The sequence below is a fragment of the Phaenicophaeus curvirostris genome, chromosome 1, assembly GCF_032191515.1.
Source record: "Phaenicophaeus curvirostris isolate KB17595 chromosome 1, BPBGC_Pcur_1.0, whole genome shotgun sequence".
Lineage (NCBI taxonomy): Eukaryota > Metazoa > Chordata > Aves > Cuculiformes > Cuculidae > Phaenicophaeus > Phaenicophaeus curvirostris.
In genome coordinates, this window is record NC_091392.1 from 134,649,570 (window position 1) to 134,671,344 (window position 21,775).

The following is a 21,775-nucleotide window of genomic DNA, read 5'->3' on the forward strand; positions in this document are numbered from 1 at the left end:
CCAGTTGAATACCTGCTTCAGAAATTAAAAATATAGCATTCAGTGGAAAGAGTATATTTCTTTTTCTTTTTTTCCCCCAGGAACATAACTCTGTGTCTGAAAGAAAATGTTTCTCTGTGTGCTTTTCTCTCACTTTCTCTCACTGAAATAGTAAACATACATAATACTGAGGACATTGCTTAATGCACTTCTGGTGGATGTACATATAAAATGATGCTGAGCCCATTTTTGGCATACTTTGAGAAAAGCATGATTTGATGACAGGATAGGTATGTACCTTGAGGAATGTTCCATGATTTTTGTGTGGACAAGGAACATTTCAGATATAGCAAGAAATTTCTTCTACACTAACTGGTATTCAGTAAAACAACATTCTTCAAATACTTCTAAGTATATTGTAAGTAGGTATGTACATTAATACCTATACCTATATATTGCATATAGGTAAAGAATAAAATTCATGTATTTGTCTTGCAGGGGTTGATAAGCTGATCCGTCATTTACACAAACACAACATACCCATAGCTGTTGCCACCAGCTCAGCTGAAGAGATGTTTCTGATTAAAACATCCAGACACAAAGATTTCTTTGGTCTTTTTCATCATATTGTGTTGGGAAATGACCCTGAGGTGAAGCATGGCAAGCCACAGCCTGATGCATTTCTTGTTTGTGCAAAGAGATTTCACCCTCCTGCACCTCCCGAGAAGGTAAGAAGAAAGGCCAGATTAACTGAAAAGTTAGGAATATTCTGTTTGGGCTATATTGGGATATTTTTTTTTAAATGTGATAAATACTTAGATAAGATTTAATATAAATATTATAAAAATCAACAACCTCTGTTTTCAAAGTTGTTTATGCTGTTGAAATAGGAGATTGTTGGAAAGCATAATTTCCCCCCACTATGCATAATGTTTGTTGTGCCAATTGCTCTGATTTACTACATAGTAGTGTGCAGTAATAGGAAAGTGTAATGATTTTCTGCTCTATGCATAAATCTGCAATCTTAACTTCACTACTCAAAGTTTGGAAATAGTTACTTAAACATAGATCAGTTTATTTGTCATACATTCATGGCTGATTTACCTCTTAAGTGTCTAAACATTAAAGATACTTCTTTGTAAGAAGATCATATATTTCTCCTAAACCATCTATTTCCTTTTGAATTCTAAATCTCTGAGATCATAATTCTTGTTTTCTGATTTAAAAACGATCAGTTTGAGAAATCTTTTTTCAAATTTTAGGGGCGTTTAGTTTTTCTCTCTTATATATAACTTTCCAGACTTGATTGTGAAATAGAAATCTGTATGGACAGTATTTGAAAGATAAATTGAGAGGTCGTTAAAAAATATCTGTGGTTTTATTTAAAATTAAATTGCCATTCCCCCTCAAATATTTTTCTAACTTCTTGTTTATCCTGTGTGGAATGTAAGTTTTGAAGTTCGGAGTTTTATCACTGCAGAAAAATGTATTACATACTGATTTTTAGAGAAACAACTTTAGGTGGGTTAGAATGTCATTGTTTTCTCAGTAGGATTATTGAGAAAAAAAAAGGTTAGACAAATCCATATGGAATGATTAGCTATGATTCTTCAGCCTTTCATACTTATAGCTCTCACTTGGAGTCTAAATTGTATTTGCGTTGCCTGGTAATACAAAGTAAAATAAGTTTAACACAATATGGCATCCTATGAAGAATGTTAAACAAACTGGATTGGATTTGGTTGATTGGTTGGTTTTATTTATTTGTTTGTTTTTCTCTTGCAAGTTTTCTTGATGTTCTGTATACGTGCATCAAATTCAGTTGGAAACTAAGGTGTTAAGACAAGATATACCAAAAGTACACAATCATGTTTATGCAGATAGCAATTGTATGGGCGTATTAGATACTTGTGTGCATAGGACTTGTATGCATGGTGTATCGCGAGGTTCCACAAGGCCACGTGCAAGGTCGTACACCTGGGCCAGGGCAATTCACAATTTCAATACACAATGGGGGATGATGTGATTGAGAGCTGCCCTAGCAAAGAAGGACTTGGGGGTGCTGGTCGATGAGAAGCTCAATGTAAGCCAGCAGTGTGTGCTTGCAGCTCAGAAGGCAACCGTATCTTGGGCTGCATCAAAAGAAGCACGGCCAGCAGGTTGAGGGAGGTGATTCTGCCCTTCTATTCCTCTCTTGTGAGACATCATCTGGAGTAGTGTCTAGTTCTGGAATCCACAGCATAAGAAGGATATGGAACTGTTGGAATGGATCCAGAGCAGGGTTACAAAGATGATCCGAGGGCTGGAGCATCTTCCATAGGAGGACAGGCTGAGACAGTTGTGGTTGTTCAGCCTGGACAAGAGAAGGCTCCGAGGAGATCTTATAGCAACCTTCCAGTACCTGAAAGGGACCTACAAGAAAGCTGGGGAGGGACTACTCATAAAGGCTTGTGGTGATAGGACAAGGGAGAATGGCTATAAACTGGAGAGGGGCAGATTTAGACTAGACATAAGGAAGAATTTCTTCATGATGAGAGTGGTGAGACACTGGAACAGGTTGCCCTGGGAAGTTGTGGATGCCTCATCCCTGGAGATGTTCAGGGCCAGGTTGGGTGGGACCTTGGGCAGCCTGATCTAGTGAGATGTCAGGGGTTGGAACTAGATGATCTTTAAGGTCCCTTACAACCCAAACTATTCTATGATTCTATTACAAATGTTAAAGAATCTGAGCAGCAAGGCTGTAAATCTCACCTTAGTGATATTTAAGTAGTTGTGATTTTTGCAGATGTCAATACTCACTTGAGAGCAAATATTGGGAAGCAGCTCAAGGTTTTGGAGGGGATAAGAGGGGAGTTGAAAACAAGCTTAAACCACAGTGTAATGTTGCTTTGATACAAAACTATTCTTTTTTGCTTAACTATATGTCTGGAGAACAAAAAATAAAGGGTATGTTCCTGTGATGTTTTGTGGAGATGTGGCTGTAAGCTGTTCTATAGTTCTTAAAGTTAAGGAACAGGAAGTATTGTGAATTTATATAAAGCTGGGTTGTAATTGGTATTTTATCTGAAGGAGAGGCAAGGAAACTCAATATCAGCTGTCTTAATGACAAATTAAACTGTTATTTCATGTGAGCACCCTAACAGCAATATCCAGAAGAACAGCTTTCCCAAAGCTCTTAGTTTAGTCACAAGGGGGCAATAATTAAAAAGGACACAAACATTTTTAAAAAACAAACAATGAAAGAACCAGTGACACTATGTTGTAGATATATTTATGTATTCAGTAGTAAGGAACGTTAGCTGTGCTAGCAGTGGAAAAATATTTGAAAATAATAGTAGCATCTGTATTGCACTTGTTGCAAATGTTGAGCTGTAGGAATTAAGCACAAAGACAGAATTCCCATGAAGGAGAAAATCAAAATGATAACGTGCGAAACTATCTGAAGCATTCATGACCAACTGCAGTATAGAGATGGCACCTGCAGTTTTTAGTTCCAAGCAGTGAATTAATAGAAATACAGGTGTGAATATTATGCTACAAATCAGTAACATGCACGTTTGCAGGGAAATACCAGGTGGTATAGACAATGTATGTGTAAGCGAGTAATTGGACTCAGGAAATTGATTATTAGAGCAATGTATTTGATGCTTAGGCTCATACATCTATAATATATGTGATTTGAAGGTTTTCTTATTAGATTTACTGTGATCCCTGGCTGAGAGCTGTATAAGGGGTTTTGGAGCTTTTTGTCTGCTTAATCATTGGAGATTGCTTGATATCTGCCTGGAGAGGACTCACACTTCAGCATTCTGCTAAAGCAACCTAATACACACCAAAACTACTCAGTAGCAACTGAGCACTGAGGGATTTGCTTGAAAACTTCACTGCTGCTCCACATGAAAAATGAAGTGCAGCCATAGAAGGCTAAATCCAGAACTTAGCTGTAGTGGCATACCAGGCTATAACTGTTTCTGTATACTTCTAGGAGTAGTCAGTTATAAAACTATATAAAAATGGATATCTTGTCTACTTTACTATCATTGACGGATTTCATAGTTGTCCATCTGCAAATTTCTTAATTGTTGATCTTTTGGTTTGCAGTTGTTGGTTAACTAGGAACTTAATAAGCATAATGATAAAACCACAGCACAGGAATTTCAAACAAGATACACCCAGCGAATTCAGCCTAGGTCTTATTGTCTTGTGATGTATGAAGTTTCATGTGAACTTCCAACACTAGGAACAGTGCATTATCATATGAGTAAGTAATTAAATCAGTCAGGTAATCAAAATGGAATCTGTAGATTAAGTAATAGAAATTTGGTCTTTTACAAACATGTAGTTTATTTCTTTTTAATTTATGCCAAATTCTGCTCTCAAATACACAAATGCAACTCATATGAAAACCAAATGGAGTTTTGCATATATAGGAACAATGTGTGCTTGAATATTATAGAAATTTCAGGCCACAGTGTTTAAAACATTGTGTTCTTTTCCATACATTTTATTTAGATGATGGAAAAAAAGTTTTAAAATATTATTGGCATGGGGTAGGGAGATAAAATTATTTTCCTGTCTTTGCATGATCATAATTTGGAAAAGAAGTTGTTTCATATTTTTCTAGAATTAGTTGCTTTGTATTTTACTGTGTTTCAAATTTTTCCAATGGAATTCCTTTCAAGAGAGTCTTTAAAATGTGCTGCAGAGGCAAAATGAACGTTTCATTGATAGTGCTATGAAATTAGTAGTTTCCAATTTTGCTACCATGAAATTTGGTAAATTCATCTATATATGCCAAGGCTTGTGAAAGACAACAAGAAAGTGCATAGGAGATGAAAGGGAGGCTAGGGAATGTGTAAGCCCATTGCTGAATAAGGTGGGATGCTTGGTTACGTAAGACATGAAAAAGGCTGAATTACTGAATGTAGCAAGCTAGAAATACCAGGTCCCAGAGACCAAGGGAAAGGGTTGGGTCAAGGAAATTGTACCCTTGGTTGAAGAGGATCATATCAGGATACGCAGAAGCAAATTATTTAAAATCATGCTTTTGGAATGTAAAAGTATTCGAATACAAATTTCTGCTTTAAAAGAGTTCATAAAAACCTTGCTGTTTGTGTGTTTCTTTGTGTATTTGTATGTAAGGTAAGCATATCAACCATAAATTTTGAATTTTATTTTGAAACAATTCTGTTTCACGGTAACAAAAATGTTATGCTGCTAAATTTATTTCAGGTATGGCTGTAAATCAGAGGGTTTCAGATATTCCAATGCCAACATTTATACATATTTCCAATATGTTCATGGTCATTGAAAACACATGAATTAATTATTCACCTATGATAGTATGTGGCAGCTCAAAGTCTTTCTTTCCAGTAATTTGGTTGTTCTGCCTATAGCTTTTCTGTAAAGTAAAAGGCCTTACTAGTGGTGTAATCTAAAAACAAACAAATACCATTTATCTCCTTTGTTTAAAAAGAGGAAGAGGTTGTAGTAATACAAATGATCATAACTCTCTTATGAATTATAAGTCTGATCTATTTTAAAAATTCCAAGTGATGTAAATCATCACCTTAATTTAAAACAGTATTTCTTTGCAGTTTCCTCCATTTCTAATTAATTAATTGATCCCATAGTTACGAATAATCTCTGTACCAGATCTAGTGAGAGCTCATTAAATTTTTTCAGACTGATTAAATGACATTAGGATTTATGAGTCTCAGTGGACTTTTTATGTCATAGAAAAGAGAAGTTCAAAGAGAAATTTTCTGCATTTTTTCTACAAAAGATGTAATGAAAGGGTAATAGATATTCAGAGCATTATGACTAGTTTATAATTTTAGTCTGTGCTGTACAACGGAAACAGAGAGAAGATGGCTGATTTAGCACTTAACATGACCATCATTATTGTGAGCTGGTGTGAAAAAGGATGACAAAAATCTATTTTTTATTTCTTATCTCCCTCACTTTTTTTCCCTTTCCTAATTTTTCCCCTTCCAATACGTCACTTTTAGTGTATGCATGTAGTGTGTGTATATTGCTTACTGTGGTTTTCAGATAAGCAGTTATTTTATTAGTAATGTTTCTGTTATTCCTCATGTATAGGTGAAGGTTGAATTTATTAGGAGTACTTTAAATAAGTTACAGAAATTACTATACAAAGGCATGAACAGCCGACCTAGGTAATGTACTGAGCTGTAAATTGGAATCCTCACTATTGAAATCATGTGTTTTAGTTATCTGCACTTTTTTCCTTTTTATAAATAAATTGGCTTACACTCTTTCCTGAATGTCTACAATTCACTAATGAGACATTTTATTTCAGAAATAGCAAAAGCATTAAGTGTGAAAATACATAGGCATTTTATCTTCTTGGACTCACAATTTTTACCAGCTATTTTAGCATATTACTAGGTATTTGCTTCTCCCAGTGGTGTAGCCTGCAATTGTAATGGCAGTACACTTGAATTTTGAAATGTTAGGCTGCAGTCACTAAGACCGATGAAGAAAAGTTTGTGGTAAATAACTTTTGTTCTCATACACTGCAGTGTGTTCAGAAGCAGACACAGCACATGCCAGCAGCCACTTACTGCCTGAAGAGGGATCAATGTTGCTCCACGACTCTTTCCAGCTACTAGAACATTTTGAGGTAGAAGGAAGAATTTGGGCTTTCTTTTCAGAAGCCACTTGACTTCCTTGTTTGTACTGATGTAATTATAGTTCATTAATTAATTCGAATTAGACAATTGATCGGTTAGAGCCAGAAGAGAGCTTTCTATGTAGTCTGATTTGTTGGTCCTGACTCCTGTGTAGACAGGCAGTTGGTACACTGACTGAAGATGCAGGATGTTTGAGAGTTTCTGAATCTTTGTGTTTTCTTGCTGGGCTTTTGGGGGACATAATTTCCTCAGTGCTTATACGGAGTGCTCCTTTGGAGTCCCTTACCCACAAGGTTGTGCTTCCTCAGTGTTCACGTTAGCCTTCTGCCCTGTGCTGCACACTGTCCAGTTTCCAAACAGAAACTCTCCTTTGGCAGCACTGTGTTGTGTTGCAGGGGTGGTGCTGCCTGGGAGGTGGTGGGTCTGCTGAGGAACTGGTTCGGTGCCATGAGAGCTTGAAACTGCTGCTCCTGCGTACACACAGCATGCTTAAGTTTGCAGCAAAAGCAGAGTTTGCTCCCTTGGCAAGTTTAGACTACATATGGCAGTGTGAGGTGACTGGGAGGTGAATGCAGTATAGTTGTATCATTGCGTGTACCCAGATTAGTTTAGTGGTTCCATGCAGATGTACCCTTAAATGTCAAGAGTGGATAGCAAGAGAAACTGAAAGTGTATATCTACAGGCTTGAGAACAGGACATTTCCACTTGTCTGCCTTCTAACCAAGATGAGATGTCAAACTCAGTAGGAACCTCTCCTTTCTGACTTTATTGTTTTTGGAGAAATGAGGTTTTTGGTATCATGTGTGCATCCAAAATTGCCCAATCTCAACAGCTTCTATCTGTTTTCAAGGAAGTAAACATCTCTTGTGGTTAATCTTTTGTAAAACGTAATTGGAAACGTAGTTCCAGCGCATTCCTAAAATGTCAAGAAAAATTGTCTCCATAGAGAACATAACAGCAGCTGGGACTTCAGTTTTATTTTTAAAGCAGATCAGAAGAGATGGTTGTCCTCATCTTGTCTACTGTATGGAATACTTTCTATAAAATTGAGGTAAACAGCTTTTTGAGCAGACTTTGAACCTTAGGAATTCAGACTTCCAGTTTTGGGGTTCCCTTAGGGATTGTCCTAGTTACCACACAGTATACCAGCTGTTTGCTCAGAAAGGTCTAGAACTTCTTCCTGAGTTTATAAAGCCTTTCTTGCTCTGCAGTGTGACTGAAGACTTTATTTCTACATGGCAAGTTGTGATTTGAGTACTTCATATGTGTTGCTGGCTTAGCTCTTTAATTCTTGCTACCATGGGACAGCACTGAATAACACACAGCATAACTTTCTTTTACATTTCCTGCCCCTCACTGGAAAAGCTATTGATTTCATACATATACGGGAGAAATTTAAAGGAATAAATGAGTAATGAATTATACCTTTAAAATTAATATTTATTAATAAACTATACCTTTAAATAATATAAATTAAATGAAATACCTATTAGGCAATTTAAATTAAGTAGGTATTGAAGAATGTAGAGTTTTATGAGTTTTATATGTTAAGACCTCCACCTTCAAATACTATTGAAGCTTACAGCTTGGGATACAAAGATCACAGCACTACAGTGGAATATACTTTTTGTGTTATACTCTGCTGGACAACCTGGTGATTGAATCCTACGCATTCTTCAGCTTCTAAATAGCCTAAGCATGTAGCCCTTATTTGTGTCTCCCAGGCTGGATGAAGTCTGTTATTATGAAGTTTAGCTTCCAGCTTTGTAGGTGTAACGGACATGGCTGTAGAGAGAAGAATGGGAGATATTTCACCACATCTAACAGCCCAGGACTTCTGAAGATCTACTGTGCATATGTACATTTTCCCTAAATCCATAATAGCCCACTGTTTTATATTTACAAGACAGTTAAAGTTATGAAGTTGTTTGTTCTGTCTTGTTTGCAGTTATCATCCTCTCAGCTCACATGGTTGATTTTCTTCCTCCATCTTCTCCTGAGGCATGTGAACTTCCGTGTGCACATGCCCCTCTTCCCCCCCCCAATGTCGGCAGTCTTCATTATATATTTGTGGAAGAAAAATGAGATGTTGCATGGCTTGAAAGTAATTTAGCTCTTAAGTGTTCCAGACGTTGCCCTTGTTACTGCAGTGCATGTTTATTTATGGATGTATTTGTCTTATGGAGATGAAAAAAGTCATTGAAATTCCATGCGAAAAATAACGTGGTCAAGGTTTGTTTTCACTTAATGTTTCTGATTGCAAGAGGAAAGAAGGGTTATAATTGGCTCAGTCTTTGGGGTTACCCTACTTGAGGGGTGAGGAGGCAGGAATATTTTTTTTTTTCCTTGCATTTATCTTGATAATGTATCAAGTAGATGCTAAGGGACTTGATGAAATGTGATGCAGAATAGTAAATTATGTTTTGCAGCCTTCTTTGCTGCTACGTGAGATGAGTGTGTAAGCACAAAGAGACTGGTACACCTCCACATTTTAAAAACATTATATTCAGATTAGCAGGTCACTGGAGATACGTTACTAATTGTTTCAGGGAACTCATTATGGGTATTATCACATATTAATTATGCATGGTAAGTGGTAAAGAAGAGGGGGAAAAATCCTTCTTTTGTGATAAATTGCTCACTGAGTTATCTTTTCTTTCTTTCAAGACCTTGAGCAATTTTTGCAGATGCGAAACAGAGCAGTCATTGAATAATTAGATTTTAATTAACAAGAATTTTCACAAAAAAAATGTTTTTAATGTCTTTTGGGCTATAGCAAACCTGAATAAATCGTATTTCAAAAAGATATACTGCACTGATCCTTTCTGCATCTCAAGTTACCTTTGTAATCACCCCAGAGCTTGTTGTAACAATGCTTTTCAACAGTTTCATGACAAAGAAAGAAGTCTGAAACATGGAGTTGTGTTGTTAGCAGTATCTTTTGATACCTTCTTTGTGAATAATTGTCATGGGGAGACCTCCAGAAACTTTTAGACAAACCATGTGTTGTTTACATATTTTCTTTTTTCTTTTTTTAAGTTGCTTGCTCTTTGTGGAGATGCAGTTGTAGGTAATTTTCATAGAGCTGGTACCTGTGCCAGGGTTCTGCTTATTCTGTTATATGCTAAAGGATTTGTAAGGGTCTGAGTTTTTGGCACAGTTGAAGAAAACCTTTAACACATACAGGATCATCAATTAACACTGACGAATTATTTATAGTCTAAACAGGGCAAAGCATTTTGCTCAGACTGATTGCTGTATCACAAAATAAGTGTGCTTACAAGATGATTACAAAGTGTACTCCATAAAGCAATGTTTGAGAATTTTTTTTTCATTATTATGGTGATACACTGAATATATAAAGATAAAAGACCTTGTAACACACACAAGAACTGAAGAAGTGACAGATTTATCTGCTAAAAAAGGATGCTTAACATTTCCATTCCAGCATCTCTTTATCTTAGAATAATAGCATGATTCAAAGCCAAGAAGGAAATGGTTCAAGTTAAGCTTCAGTAAGACTGAAGCGATTCTGATTTAAAGTAGAAAACCATTCCAGGCAGTGGCAGAAATACTGTCCTGTTCCATCAAAGAAAGTTTTTTCTTTTTTTTTTTTGTGTTTAAATAATACTGAATATTGGGATTGCTGTTCTTGCTTAGATTGGGTGCCCATCTTATTTAGTGCCATCTCTGATGACATCTAATACCAGAGGCTTAATCAACTTTTAGCTAGAGAAAGTGAATTTATCCACTCAGGTTCTATTGCTCCCATATCATAGAATTGAAGGCTCCTTTTTAACAACAAAAAAAAGGCTTTAGCAACTCTTTCATGGTATTTGTTTTTTTTTTTCTTGATGCTGATGACTACATTGAACAATGAATGCTTCTCACTTTTTAACTTCTTTGAATGTCAGCATTTTTTTTATACTATGAGAAAGATAAGAAGTAATTCATTTGCCACTCAATATTTTAAGTACTACTCCTCACATCACTTTTTATGTCTTGCTTCATAAGTAAAACCCTATGCAGTCTTTTCAGACTCTTACCATCTGAAAGGTTGCGATTGTGATTTTTATTGAGGGGGTGATGGTGGTGGGCGTTTTGATTTTTTTTTTCTCACAGACATTCTGATAGCCTATCTTCAGACTCTTCCTATCAAAAACTTTTTAACATAAAGTCTGTGACATAAAGTACATAGAATATTCTAGATGAGACAGCATTACGTATGTCTGTGAATAAATACAAGAACACCCAAGCTCTGAGTTTTCACGGAGCTGTCCAGTACTTAAACCAAATGTTACAAGATGTTACATTATTTATTTTTGGCTAGCTAGTTTGCATTGCTTACATTTCTTGACCATTTTATTTCATTTGACACTTGACTGCAGAATAGACTACCTTGACACTCGTAAGTTTTCTGCAGATGTTTCTTATCCTAGCTAACCTATATAGCTTTGTGTCATCAGAAGATTTAACTAAGTATAGTTCCAAGACTCACTAATCAATAATTCCCTGAGTAACGGAAGAATTCTTTTGAAATGCATCTACAACTACTTTCTAAAATAGCAGCATAGTAATAAGAAATAGTTTTTAATGCTAGTAACTCCTTCACTTTATAGTTTAGTTGCTTCAAAGCCTCAGGGTCTTGCTGACCAGTAAAGACTGGCTGATGAGATTTCATCCATTATTGAAAATATGTTTTGTTACAGAACATGTTTTCCTCTGTTAGGAAATTGTCCTCTTTCTCATGAACCAGATACCTGGTCACAGTGATCCTTTCAGTTGCTGTCTCCCGGACACATTATTGCATCCTGCAGCTTTAGACTAAAGTGTAGAAGCATTAGACGTTGCAGCCTATTGTCCCGAGCTTTAAAGCTATTACAGACTCAAAATATTACTGATTAAAAAAAAGTGCCATGGGCAAAAAAACATAATAGTATGTAACTTATCTTACTGCTTCCCACTTTCAATAATGCAGTTATTCCAACAGAATGCCAACAGAACCTTTTATTCTGCAAAGAATGATCATGTCTCTTAGGTAGATTGCGTTTGCAGTGTTAAGATTAGCTGTGATACATCCTTTGAAGACTGCTTTCAGTTGTGAGTTTTTAACTTTTCGTGCAGAAAATTTTCATTAGGCAGATTTTTTTCTTATTAAACTTCACTTAAAAGTGTGATTATTTTAATGTTTAATGTAGAAGATAATACTTTCTAGTTATAGTAATAGAATCATAGAATCACCAGGTTGGAAAAGACTTCTTGGATCATCAAGTCCAACTCTTCCTATCTGCCACTAAACCATGTCCCTCGTCTATCTGTCTTTTAAACACCTCCAGGGAAGGTGACTCAACCACCTCCCTGGGCAGCCTGTTCCAGTGCCTGATGACCCCTTCCGTGAAAAAATTCTTTCTGGTATCTAGTCTGAACCTCCCCTCGCATAGCTTGAGGCCATTGGCCCTTGTCCTATCACCTTTCACTTGGGAGAAGAGGCCAGCTCCCTCCTCTCTACAACCTCCCTTCAGGTAGTTGTAGAGAGCAATAAGGTCTCCCCTCCGCCTCCTCTTCTCTAGGCTAAACAACCCCGGTAACCTCAGCTGCTCCTCGTACGACTTGTTCTCCAGCCCCTTCACCAGCTTCGTTGCTCTTCTCTGGACACGCTCCAGAGCCTCAACATCCTTCTTGTGGTGAGGGGCCCAGAACTGAACACAGGATTTGAGATGTGGTCTCACCAGTGCCAAGTACAGGGGCAGAATAACCTCCCTGGACCTGCTGGTCATGCCGTTTCTGATACAAGCCAAGATGCCATTGGCCTTCTTGGCCGCCTGGGCACCCTGCTTGCTCATGTTTAGTCGACTGTCAACCAACACCCCCAGGTCCTCCTCTTCAGGCAGCTTTCCAGCCAGGCTTCTCCTAGTCTGTAGCACTGTAGTCTCTGTAGCACTGCCCAGGGCTTTTGTGCCCCAAGTGCAGACTTGGCATTTGGCCTTGTTGAACCTCATTCCAGTGGTCTCAGCCCAGTGGTCCAGCCTGTTCAGATCCCTTTGCAGAGCCTTCCTACCATCCAGCAGATCAACACTTCCACCCAGCTTCGTGTCATCTGCAAACTTGCTAAGGGTGTGCTCAATGCCTTCAACCAGGTCATTGATAAAGATGCTGAACAGGACTGGACCCAGCACTGAGTCCTGGGAGACACCACTTGTAACTGGCCTCCAGCTGGAGTTAACTCCATTTACCACCACTTTCTGGGCCCAGCCATCCAACCAGTTTTCTACCCAGGAGAGCATTCACCTGTCCAGGCCAGTGGCTGACAGTTTCCTAAGCAGAATGCTATGTGAAGCTGTGTCAAAGGTGTTACTGATGTTCAAGAAGACTACATCGACAGCCTTTCCCTCGTCTGGTAAGCAGGTCACCTTGTCATAGAAGGTGGTCAGGTTAGTTTGGCAGGATCTGCCTTTCATGAACCCATGTTGACTGGTCCTGGTCACCCAGTTATCTTGCATGTGCTGTATGGTAGCACTCAAGATCACCTATTCCATGACTTTACCTGTCACTGAGGTCAGACTGACAGGCCTGTGGTTTCCTGGATCCTCCCTCCGACCCTTCTTGTAGATGGTTATAACATCTGCCACCCTCCGCCAGCCTCCAGTCAAGTAGAACTGCCCCAGTCAGCCAGGACCACTGGAAGATGATGGAAAGGGGTTTGGCAAGTACATCGGCCAGCTCCCTCAATACCCGTGGGTGGATCCCATCCAGCCCCATAGATTTGTGAATGTCTCATTGGCCAAGCAAGTCTCTAACCACTTCCTCTTGGATCATGGGGGCCTCATTCTGCTCCTCTAGCTCCTGAGAAGTACAGTTGACTGATTAATTGACTGATTTTTCCTTCTCTCTCCCTCTTCATTCCTTGGTGTTGGAATGGTGAAGGTAAACACTACTTGTGCCCCGGAGCCCTTCACCATTCTCCCCAGAGCCCTCAAGTCCCTCTTAATTGCCCTCAGCTTCCTGCTCCGGATATCATTATTGCCTACTTGGAAGACTAAAGAAGGGTAGTAATTTGTAGGCTCTGCCCTCGTCCAGAAAGGAGCAAAAGTGGTTTAAGCTAGACAAATTTCAGTTAATAGCTCAGCAGTAAGAAGGGGAGGAAGAAAAGAATGTGCAAACAATTCCTGAAAGAGTGTGTTTTTAAAGATACTGCTGAAGAAGGATGAAGAGTGTAGGCATAGAGATTGTACGAGTCACAGAGGTCAGCATGATATAAGACATACAGCTGAAGGTGGGAGAAAGAGATAAAGAATGCAATTAAGTGAAAGGATAGAAGATGTCTAGGGAGTAAAGGAAATAAAAGCAAGACATACAGTAATTGTGGGTACAGTAATGTAGTACCTTGAAGGTGAAAATGAAAACTTGAAGTTGTAACTGTATTAAGTAATATATATAGCTTCATTATAAATTATGAAGAGTTAATAGCGCACAGTACCCCATTTGTCCTTTATGCTTTTCCAAACATTTTTTAGGGAGTGTAGATGAAGAGTCAAGAAACAGTAGATAAGTTAATGATGTATATACTGAGATAGTAAAAGCAGTAACTTTTTGGGGCTAAGCATTCTGTCTCAAGAGGATTGGTAGATGATGTGACAGGGCTAACATTACAGCAGAAACTCTTCAAATATTTAGGATGCTACATGTCTAAATTTAAAATCTCATGAAGAAAGTGGAAAGAAGAGTCAGCTGCAAATGTGTGCTTTGGCATGTCTCTCAAAGCAAAGCAGCTTTCTTTTGAAACACTAATGTTGGAACTTCATCTTCTATTCTGTCTTGCATTAACTAGTAGTTCTAAGCCATTTGGACAATTTATTACTGTCCCTTTCTCCTGTGACTTCATTATTTTCTTATCATCTTAGCAATCAGTTAAAGAGCAACTACACTTGAAAGATTATGGTTGACTTCGAGAAGTCTGGTCGAAGGCTGATTTACTGATATCTTACTATTTACAGTTCTTCTTTACAGCTGTGGTGTTGGTACATGACAGCTTTTAACTTCTTTAAAATTATTAATATTCAGTAAAACAACTTTCTTCTTGTTTCTCTGATGTTTTGTGAAACTGATTTTCTTTCAATAATGCTGTTAATGAACGATGAAGAAAACATTCTGTAAGTCAATTATTCAGAAAAAGCCTTCAGTGTAGTTTCTCTTAGAAATTGTGAAATGTATCCATTCTTTGCAAGAACAATTCAGTCTCACCAACTTTCAAACCATTTTAAAAAATCTGTGAATTGAGTCCTTAGCTCCTCTGTCTGAGCTGAGTATGTGATCTGGCTTTGTGTAAAGTGATTACTAGTAAGAGCTTCAGGCTCAATGTCAGTCCAAGGATGAAGCAGCCCATCACAGAATGCAGTATTTTAATAAAAGGATTTCAGTTACTTGGCAGTATGAAGACATAATAATGCTTGTGACATGCTGCTGTATTGCTTTAGGATCAGACTGAACATTGGAATAATAGCAGTATCAAGAAGAAAGGAAAAATAAGATGTCTGATTTGAGCATCTCTTTTTCTCCTATTGATTTCTATATTTAGCATTGTATGGTATGTTAGGCCCTCATTATAAAGACTTGTGAAGGAAACTACTTGGATTCTTGGTCTTACATGTTAGGAATCAAGCATCATGTGATGCATAAACTTGCACGGAATTAGATAGATCCTAAGAAAGATCCACCACAGGATGCATCTGTGTGGTAGAAGTGCATAGCAGACCCACAAAAGAGCTCAGAGGGGCAACGGCAGGTGTAGGATCCCAAATCACACCCTGCCTAGCTGCTCCCAGGCCTTCGACAGGAGCCATCAGCCCATCAGAGCCCATCTTCACAAGGCCAGAGTAGCACAGAGTCCCAAAGGCAGATGGGAGCCCAGATAGAAGGACTTGGAGGGAGGGATAGGTAGTTCCAGGAGAGCCTTTGCCCTGGTGTTCAGCCGTGAGACCCATCAAGGTGATTCAGTGCTGGATCCCCTTTTGAACTGAGGGAAGTTGCTGTCTGTGGTCTGACGCACCTATGGAATCCAGGGGAAGAACATTTTGGGATTGCACTGACTTATTACGGGGAAATGGATACTGGGATAAAAAAGGATGGATGGATGTGAGTAAGTGATAGGCCTCTCTGGGCCATGCCCTGCTCCTGACCAGCACAGTCTGTCCTATCTCATTAAATTTCACTTCTAATTTTTTTCCTGTCTGGAGGACATCTGTTCTCTGAGGGAGAAGGGCCTGAATGCCAGCAACTGGAGCCAGATACCAGGGAGGAGGCCCTTGTGTCCACAGTGCCAGCAGCTGGGCTGGGGCTGTAGCTGGAGGGCCTGTGTGCTTGAAAGCCAGTGGCTGGAGGGAGTGAACCCAAGTGCCAGCCTCTGGCATGAGACCGCAGCTCACAGGGGCCCAGCTGATATATCTGTGTTGCCAGCAGCTGGACTGTGCGTGTGTGTGCAGGTGAGTGTGTGAGTACTAGTGAAGAGCCAGCTGGACAAACCCATGGGTTTGTGTGAGTGCTGAGTGTAACTAAGTGTAACTGCATTGATCTATGTGTCCAGTCATGTATTTATGTGAGTGTGTGTGTGCGTGTGTCTGCTGGGGATGCATGCTCAGCCTCACTTGTGTTTGGACCAGGAGCATGGAGCTGCAGCTGCCTCCCATCTCAGATTAGGCAGAAGTAGTCCATGATATCACCATACTGTCACAACTTTCCTCACCCCCTGACTCAGGAAATGGGATGTCCTCGTTTTCTAGACATAGACATCTTTTGATCTCTTAGTCTAAAGCTAGTAATGATTATATTATCAGACAGTCATTGTAGTTTATGGTAGAAAACATATTTCAGTTGTTCAGATATCTGTTGATTTTGCTTAGTATTGCAGAGGTGCCAGGAAGTGGAGTGTATAAAAAGGAATATATCTTTCTTTGGTCTGACAGGCAGGGCTTCTTTTAGGTAGTAAATGCTCTAACATGAAGTAGGTACAAAAGATCAGTATCCAGTGTACTGGTAGTATTCCAGAAATTATTCTTAATGTTTTGAAGGTTTGAAAACTGGAACAGAGGAATGCTTAAGGATACTTAATACATTATTTTAAGTGTTCTGTCGATTCATTCTGGTTGGAATAATCTGGCAAAGTAACTAATCTAACTTTCTGAGAGCAGGTCAACACTGTATTCAGACCAAATTTTGCTGGGTTTGCCCAGCCAGGTCTTAAAAGCCTCCAAGGAGAAGACAAGACAACATTTTTCAGTGTTTAACTCCTGCTGGTTTTATGGGGTGTTGTTTTGTATTTTTTCTTTTTTCTGGGGGGGGGGGTGGGGGTTGTTTTGTTTTGTATTGTTTTTCTCTCCTTATAACTAATTAGACAGAACCTCTGCTATTTCGATTTAGGACCATCATCTTGTGTTCATGTTATGCACCTTGATAAAGAGGCTTTCTCCATCTTCTAAGTAACATCCGCAGAGATACTAGGAAGTTGCTTGCTGTTTGGCCCTTTCTCTTCTGGGCTGAATAAGCCCAATTCTCTTTCAGCATTTCCTCATAAGGCAAGTTGTTACATCCCCAGCCATCTTGATGGTCCTCTGCTGGACTTCTGAAGTTTATCACCATCCTTCTGTTTTCTTTTTTCCTAATTTTAGTGACTAATGAACTTTTAAGACATAATCTCTGCATATTTCATTATTATCATGCTAAATAGTAACAGAATTTTTTATTCAAGCTTCTGTTCACTACGTACAATCAACTTAAGTTATAAGCCAAATATCCTTCCGCAATTATTTAGATTTCCTTGGACTTGTTATTTTGTTCTGTGTTTGAAGATTTGATAAGCATGCAGAAAACTGGCACTTCTCTTAGCTTTAACTCATGACGATGTAGTGGCACAGCACAAAATGCACAAGTAAACAAGGAGCTGTGGCCATGTTGTTTTCTTCTCCTCCATATTGCCCAAATGGAAAGAGTGTTCTACATCACCTCCTGGGCAGAGGCCATCCTCTTTTCAGTATTGTGAACACTTTCAGTTTAAACTGTTTCTCATTTCTGTGCACCTGTTTGGTTTGTGTGTTGTAAGTTACTGGTACCAAAGATTTTTTTCAATACAGGGAGTTGCCATAAAAGTCTGTTCTAATTTCTAATTTTATTCTTTTTATATCCTTGCATTTATAAGTTTATGAATACTTCTTTCCCTTGAACTCAGAATTTCTCTACTATGCCTTGCTTCAAGGAGAAGAAAAGGGACAGATTGTTTAGGGAGAATCTGGATTTTCTGTTTTCAGAGCAATAAATATTCTGAAATGAGCTGCAATTGTATATGTTGTAAAATTGCTTTTGTTTGACAGGTTAATAAATCTCAATGGAAGGCCTGAATGACTAGAGATATTAAAAGCTTTGCGGCACAAAAACAAACCAACCAACTACCCTTTTGTATTTCTCTATAAATACAGCAGCAGGCCTAGCACTATTTCAGTTGACTGCAACTCATTTTATTTGCAGATAGCTTTGTCTGTGGGTCTTCCAAACAGTTTGCATTTTTCTGTTAAACTTAATTGGCAAAAAGTTAAAAATGCTGTGGTTCTTCCACAAGTACAGATGTTCATGATGAAGACAATAAAGTGCCAAACTGTTGACTTCATAATCTTTAGCTAGTATCGAAAACTTAGGGTTTTTAGAGAACTTAAATCTATGTTTTCAGAGCTACTTCTGTATTTATTTTGTGGATTCATCTGTGTTTTGTCACTTTTTATGCACAGACATGTGAGGCAAATCTGCCCTCCATTCTAACTGCAACAAAGTTGACTAGGGTATTCTTTTATAAAACACTTTTGAAGCATTATTGAAAAAATATCTAGAGCTTGGCTATTGATATCATGATTAATTAACAAAATAAAGGATATTTGTTAGTTGCTTAGAGACAAATTTTTAGTAGAATGCAGAAGAATACTGGGAGGAATTAAAAGAAAAATCTATCTTAACTTTTCCTGTGTGTCTTCTTCATACTTGGCAACAGTTTCTGGAGAAAATAATAGGCAACTGGATACAAAAATCAGTGGTACTCTTTACTGTGTCTAATACATAGATTCAGTCATGTTGGAGATACATCAGTATATATCAGCAATGTGACATGAGAGTGTGGGAAATGAATTACTGCTTATTTTGATAAATCGGATGTGAAGTTTAGCAAGGGACTCACCCACTGCATTTTCTAATTAGAATAATTCAGGCAGGCAAAGTGTTATCTCATATATTTAAATTAGACTGAATGTTTAATAACAATGACATATCAGATAATGTAAAATTTAAGACTGATAGCTTTGGTTTACCTGTGTCTTCCCAAAACATTTTTGATTCTCTGCTAGTGGAATTTTTGTATGGGACTGAACATTTTTTTCCTGCCAAATGTCCGCAATCCTGGGGTTTCATTGAGTCCTGACAAATATTGTGGAAGTCACTGTTTTCTCCCCAGCCCTTCCTGAGTTACTGTTCTTGACATTTTACTGTATGTGATGTTAGCTGTATAAATGCATGCAGTTTTATTCATATATATAGATATAGATCTGTATAGAAATATATGCAGATACATATTTTCAATGATATACTACATATATGCCTTTGCATAAAACAAAAGTGTCAGATCCAGGACCCTGATAGAAACAAGGCTGCTGCAGCTCCTTTGACCCAAATCCAGCCAGCTGTGAGGCTGAGATCACGTTTCCAGTAGTCACATGAGGAGACACAGCATATATATTTATGTGTTCGTATACATATGCCAGCCCCGCAGAACTACACAGCAAAAACACTCAGTACTTGCAGAATCTCAAAGAGCACCCATGGCCTCATCCTGTTCTCTTGTCTCCTTGACCATGATAAAGGTCTGTTAGTGCAAAGTGTATATATATATATATGTATATGTGCATATGTGCATTGAGGATGCCTTCAGCTGCTGGATTTAGATACTCAGCTGGCCCCAGATCCTAGTCTTCCCAGTTGTTGGCACCTGGAGGCATGAAGGCAACAGCTTCACTCTAACCATTGGTACAGATCTCCTCTTCCCTTTCTTTCACCCACACCGTACAGTAAGCTAACGTGTGTGTATATGTGCGTGCATATATATATATACACATATATATGTATTTCTAGATATGAAAATGTGCAGATCCCTCTCTGTAGAAACATACTTGGCAATTTTAACTACTAATGCTCCATAGATGCTCTTTGGACTTACTAGTAATGTGATCTTTCATAACCACAGAAGATTGGAGGGAAACGAGTAGTTCGGAAGGCATACAAAGAAAGGAGAGAAACATTTTTACTTGATAGGCAAGTAGGAGAGCAAGTGGGAGTGAAGAACCTTGGCTGGCAGCCTACAGCACTGCCACTGCTGAGCACAAGAACAGCTGACTGAGAAAAGCATTTAGGGTGTCCTGAGTAATGTATTTGTTCTCCATCTAAATGAAAGATGGTGATAATCTGAAGAAGCTCAAAATGACAATTGTCACTTGAATTTGTAAGAATTTTTCTTTTTTATTCTGGTAACAAAGTTTAAAAATTGATCTGGTTGATTATAACCATAGTTCTAGATAGAATAATGGTTTCTTTCTGGTTTTAACCCAGTATCTCTTGCTATTCCAGAGAACTGCTATTTAAATTACTACTTTACTTGTCAATGAGGAGACTGTTTTCTATGGCTTTGAAGTGTTTTATCTGCAGATGCAGGATCAATGGAGAAAATAGAAGTTTTAGTGTCTTTTCTCACACTGTTTCCCTTCCTAAAGCTAGATCTTACAAACCTTTGAAGAATTAGAAACAGATATATTCAGCTACACCTTCAAGACCTGCAAACCTAGAACATGTATCTCCAAGAAAATCCTTATGTATGGATGAGGATTTTCAGTTCTCAATTTCTGGACATATTTGCCACCTGATTTATAAATTTTCTCTGCTCAATAATGAATGTTACTTTTGTCTCACTAGAAGCAGTTGAAATCAATTAGTAAAGTTTTAAAATATAATGAAGATAAACCACTACAACTTGTAATTAGAAAAAAATGGGGGAAAAAATGAGATATTTCCTGTATACTGAATCATGATGTCTGAGATTCTCTTTTGTTTCTTCACCTGACAGCCTGTCCTTTTTTCTTTTTTTTTTTTTTGTAGCCACAGCGTATTTTACCTGGTAACCAGAACATATCTTTTAGTGGATTATGTGGCAGTGACACTTTGTCACCTTGACATACCTGCTCTGCAATGTGGTTTCCCCAAGGAATCCTTATATACTGTTTGGGAGCTGAAGCTTCCAAGTTATCAGCAAAATGCTGCTTGTAGCACTCAGCTGCCTGTCAATTTATCCAGATTCTTGGCAATACCTGTGGCAGTGTCTGTTTCTGAAGTGATTGTGTTGCTGTATTAGAGGTGTTTTCTTTCAGGTCATGTGTTGTGATGAATAGAGCGAAGTATAATCACTGTTTTAGCTATTCCGTGGTAGTCTTGCTAATATATAAATACACATAATTTGAAGAAAATTGGAGTGGCCTGTCTTTAGGCAGAGACGACGTTGTTTTTTTTTCCCAGAACAAATATGTCTTATAAGCACATTAACTCCCATTTAGGTGCTTGTTTGCAAGTTGACTGCGGGCATTTATAGAGAAGTCAATTTGCCTTTGACCTAACTATGTAGAAATGTATTTATGTCAGTATTGGCCGACTGAGACACTTCCTAATGGATTATTTTGTATTCTCATCGTAGGTTCTCTAGTGGTCACTTTGCTATACGTTCTGTCTGTATATTTTGCCCATTTGTAATTCAGACCTTTAAATTTAGGAATTCCATTATAGCGCCATCTGTCCCTGCACCAGTGAGTGTGGCTGCACACTTCTGAACAGGAAAGAAAAGCAAATTGATTTCATATTCTCAGAAAAAAAGATAATTATGATTGCTAGTAGACACCAAGTTGACCATGAGCCAGCATTGTGCCATTACAGCAAAGGCAGCTGATGATGACGTTTCCAGAAGGTTGAGGAAGCTGATTCTGCCCCAATAATTAGCACTGGTGAAGCCATTCCTGGAGAACTGTGTCCAGTTCTGGGTTCCCAGAGACATAGCACACTACTGGATGAAGTC

General features: G+C 38.3%; 1 protein-coding gene across 1 annotated transcript in view; it reads left to right on the forward strand.

Moving 5' to 3' along the window:
- Positions 1 to 21,775, forward strand: part of PUDP (pseudouridine 5'-phosphatase) — a 68,396-nt gene that overhangs the window by 35,895 nt on the left and 10,726 nt on the right. Inside the window, exon 3 of the mRNA XM_069875410.1 lies at positions 478 to 707. Within this exon, the coding sequence (XP_069731511.1) occupies positions 478 to 707 (230 nt within the window). The remainder of the gene's footprint in view (positions 1 to 477; positions 708 to 21,775) is intronic.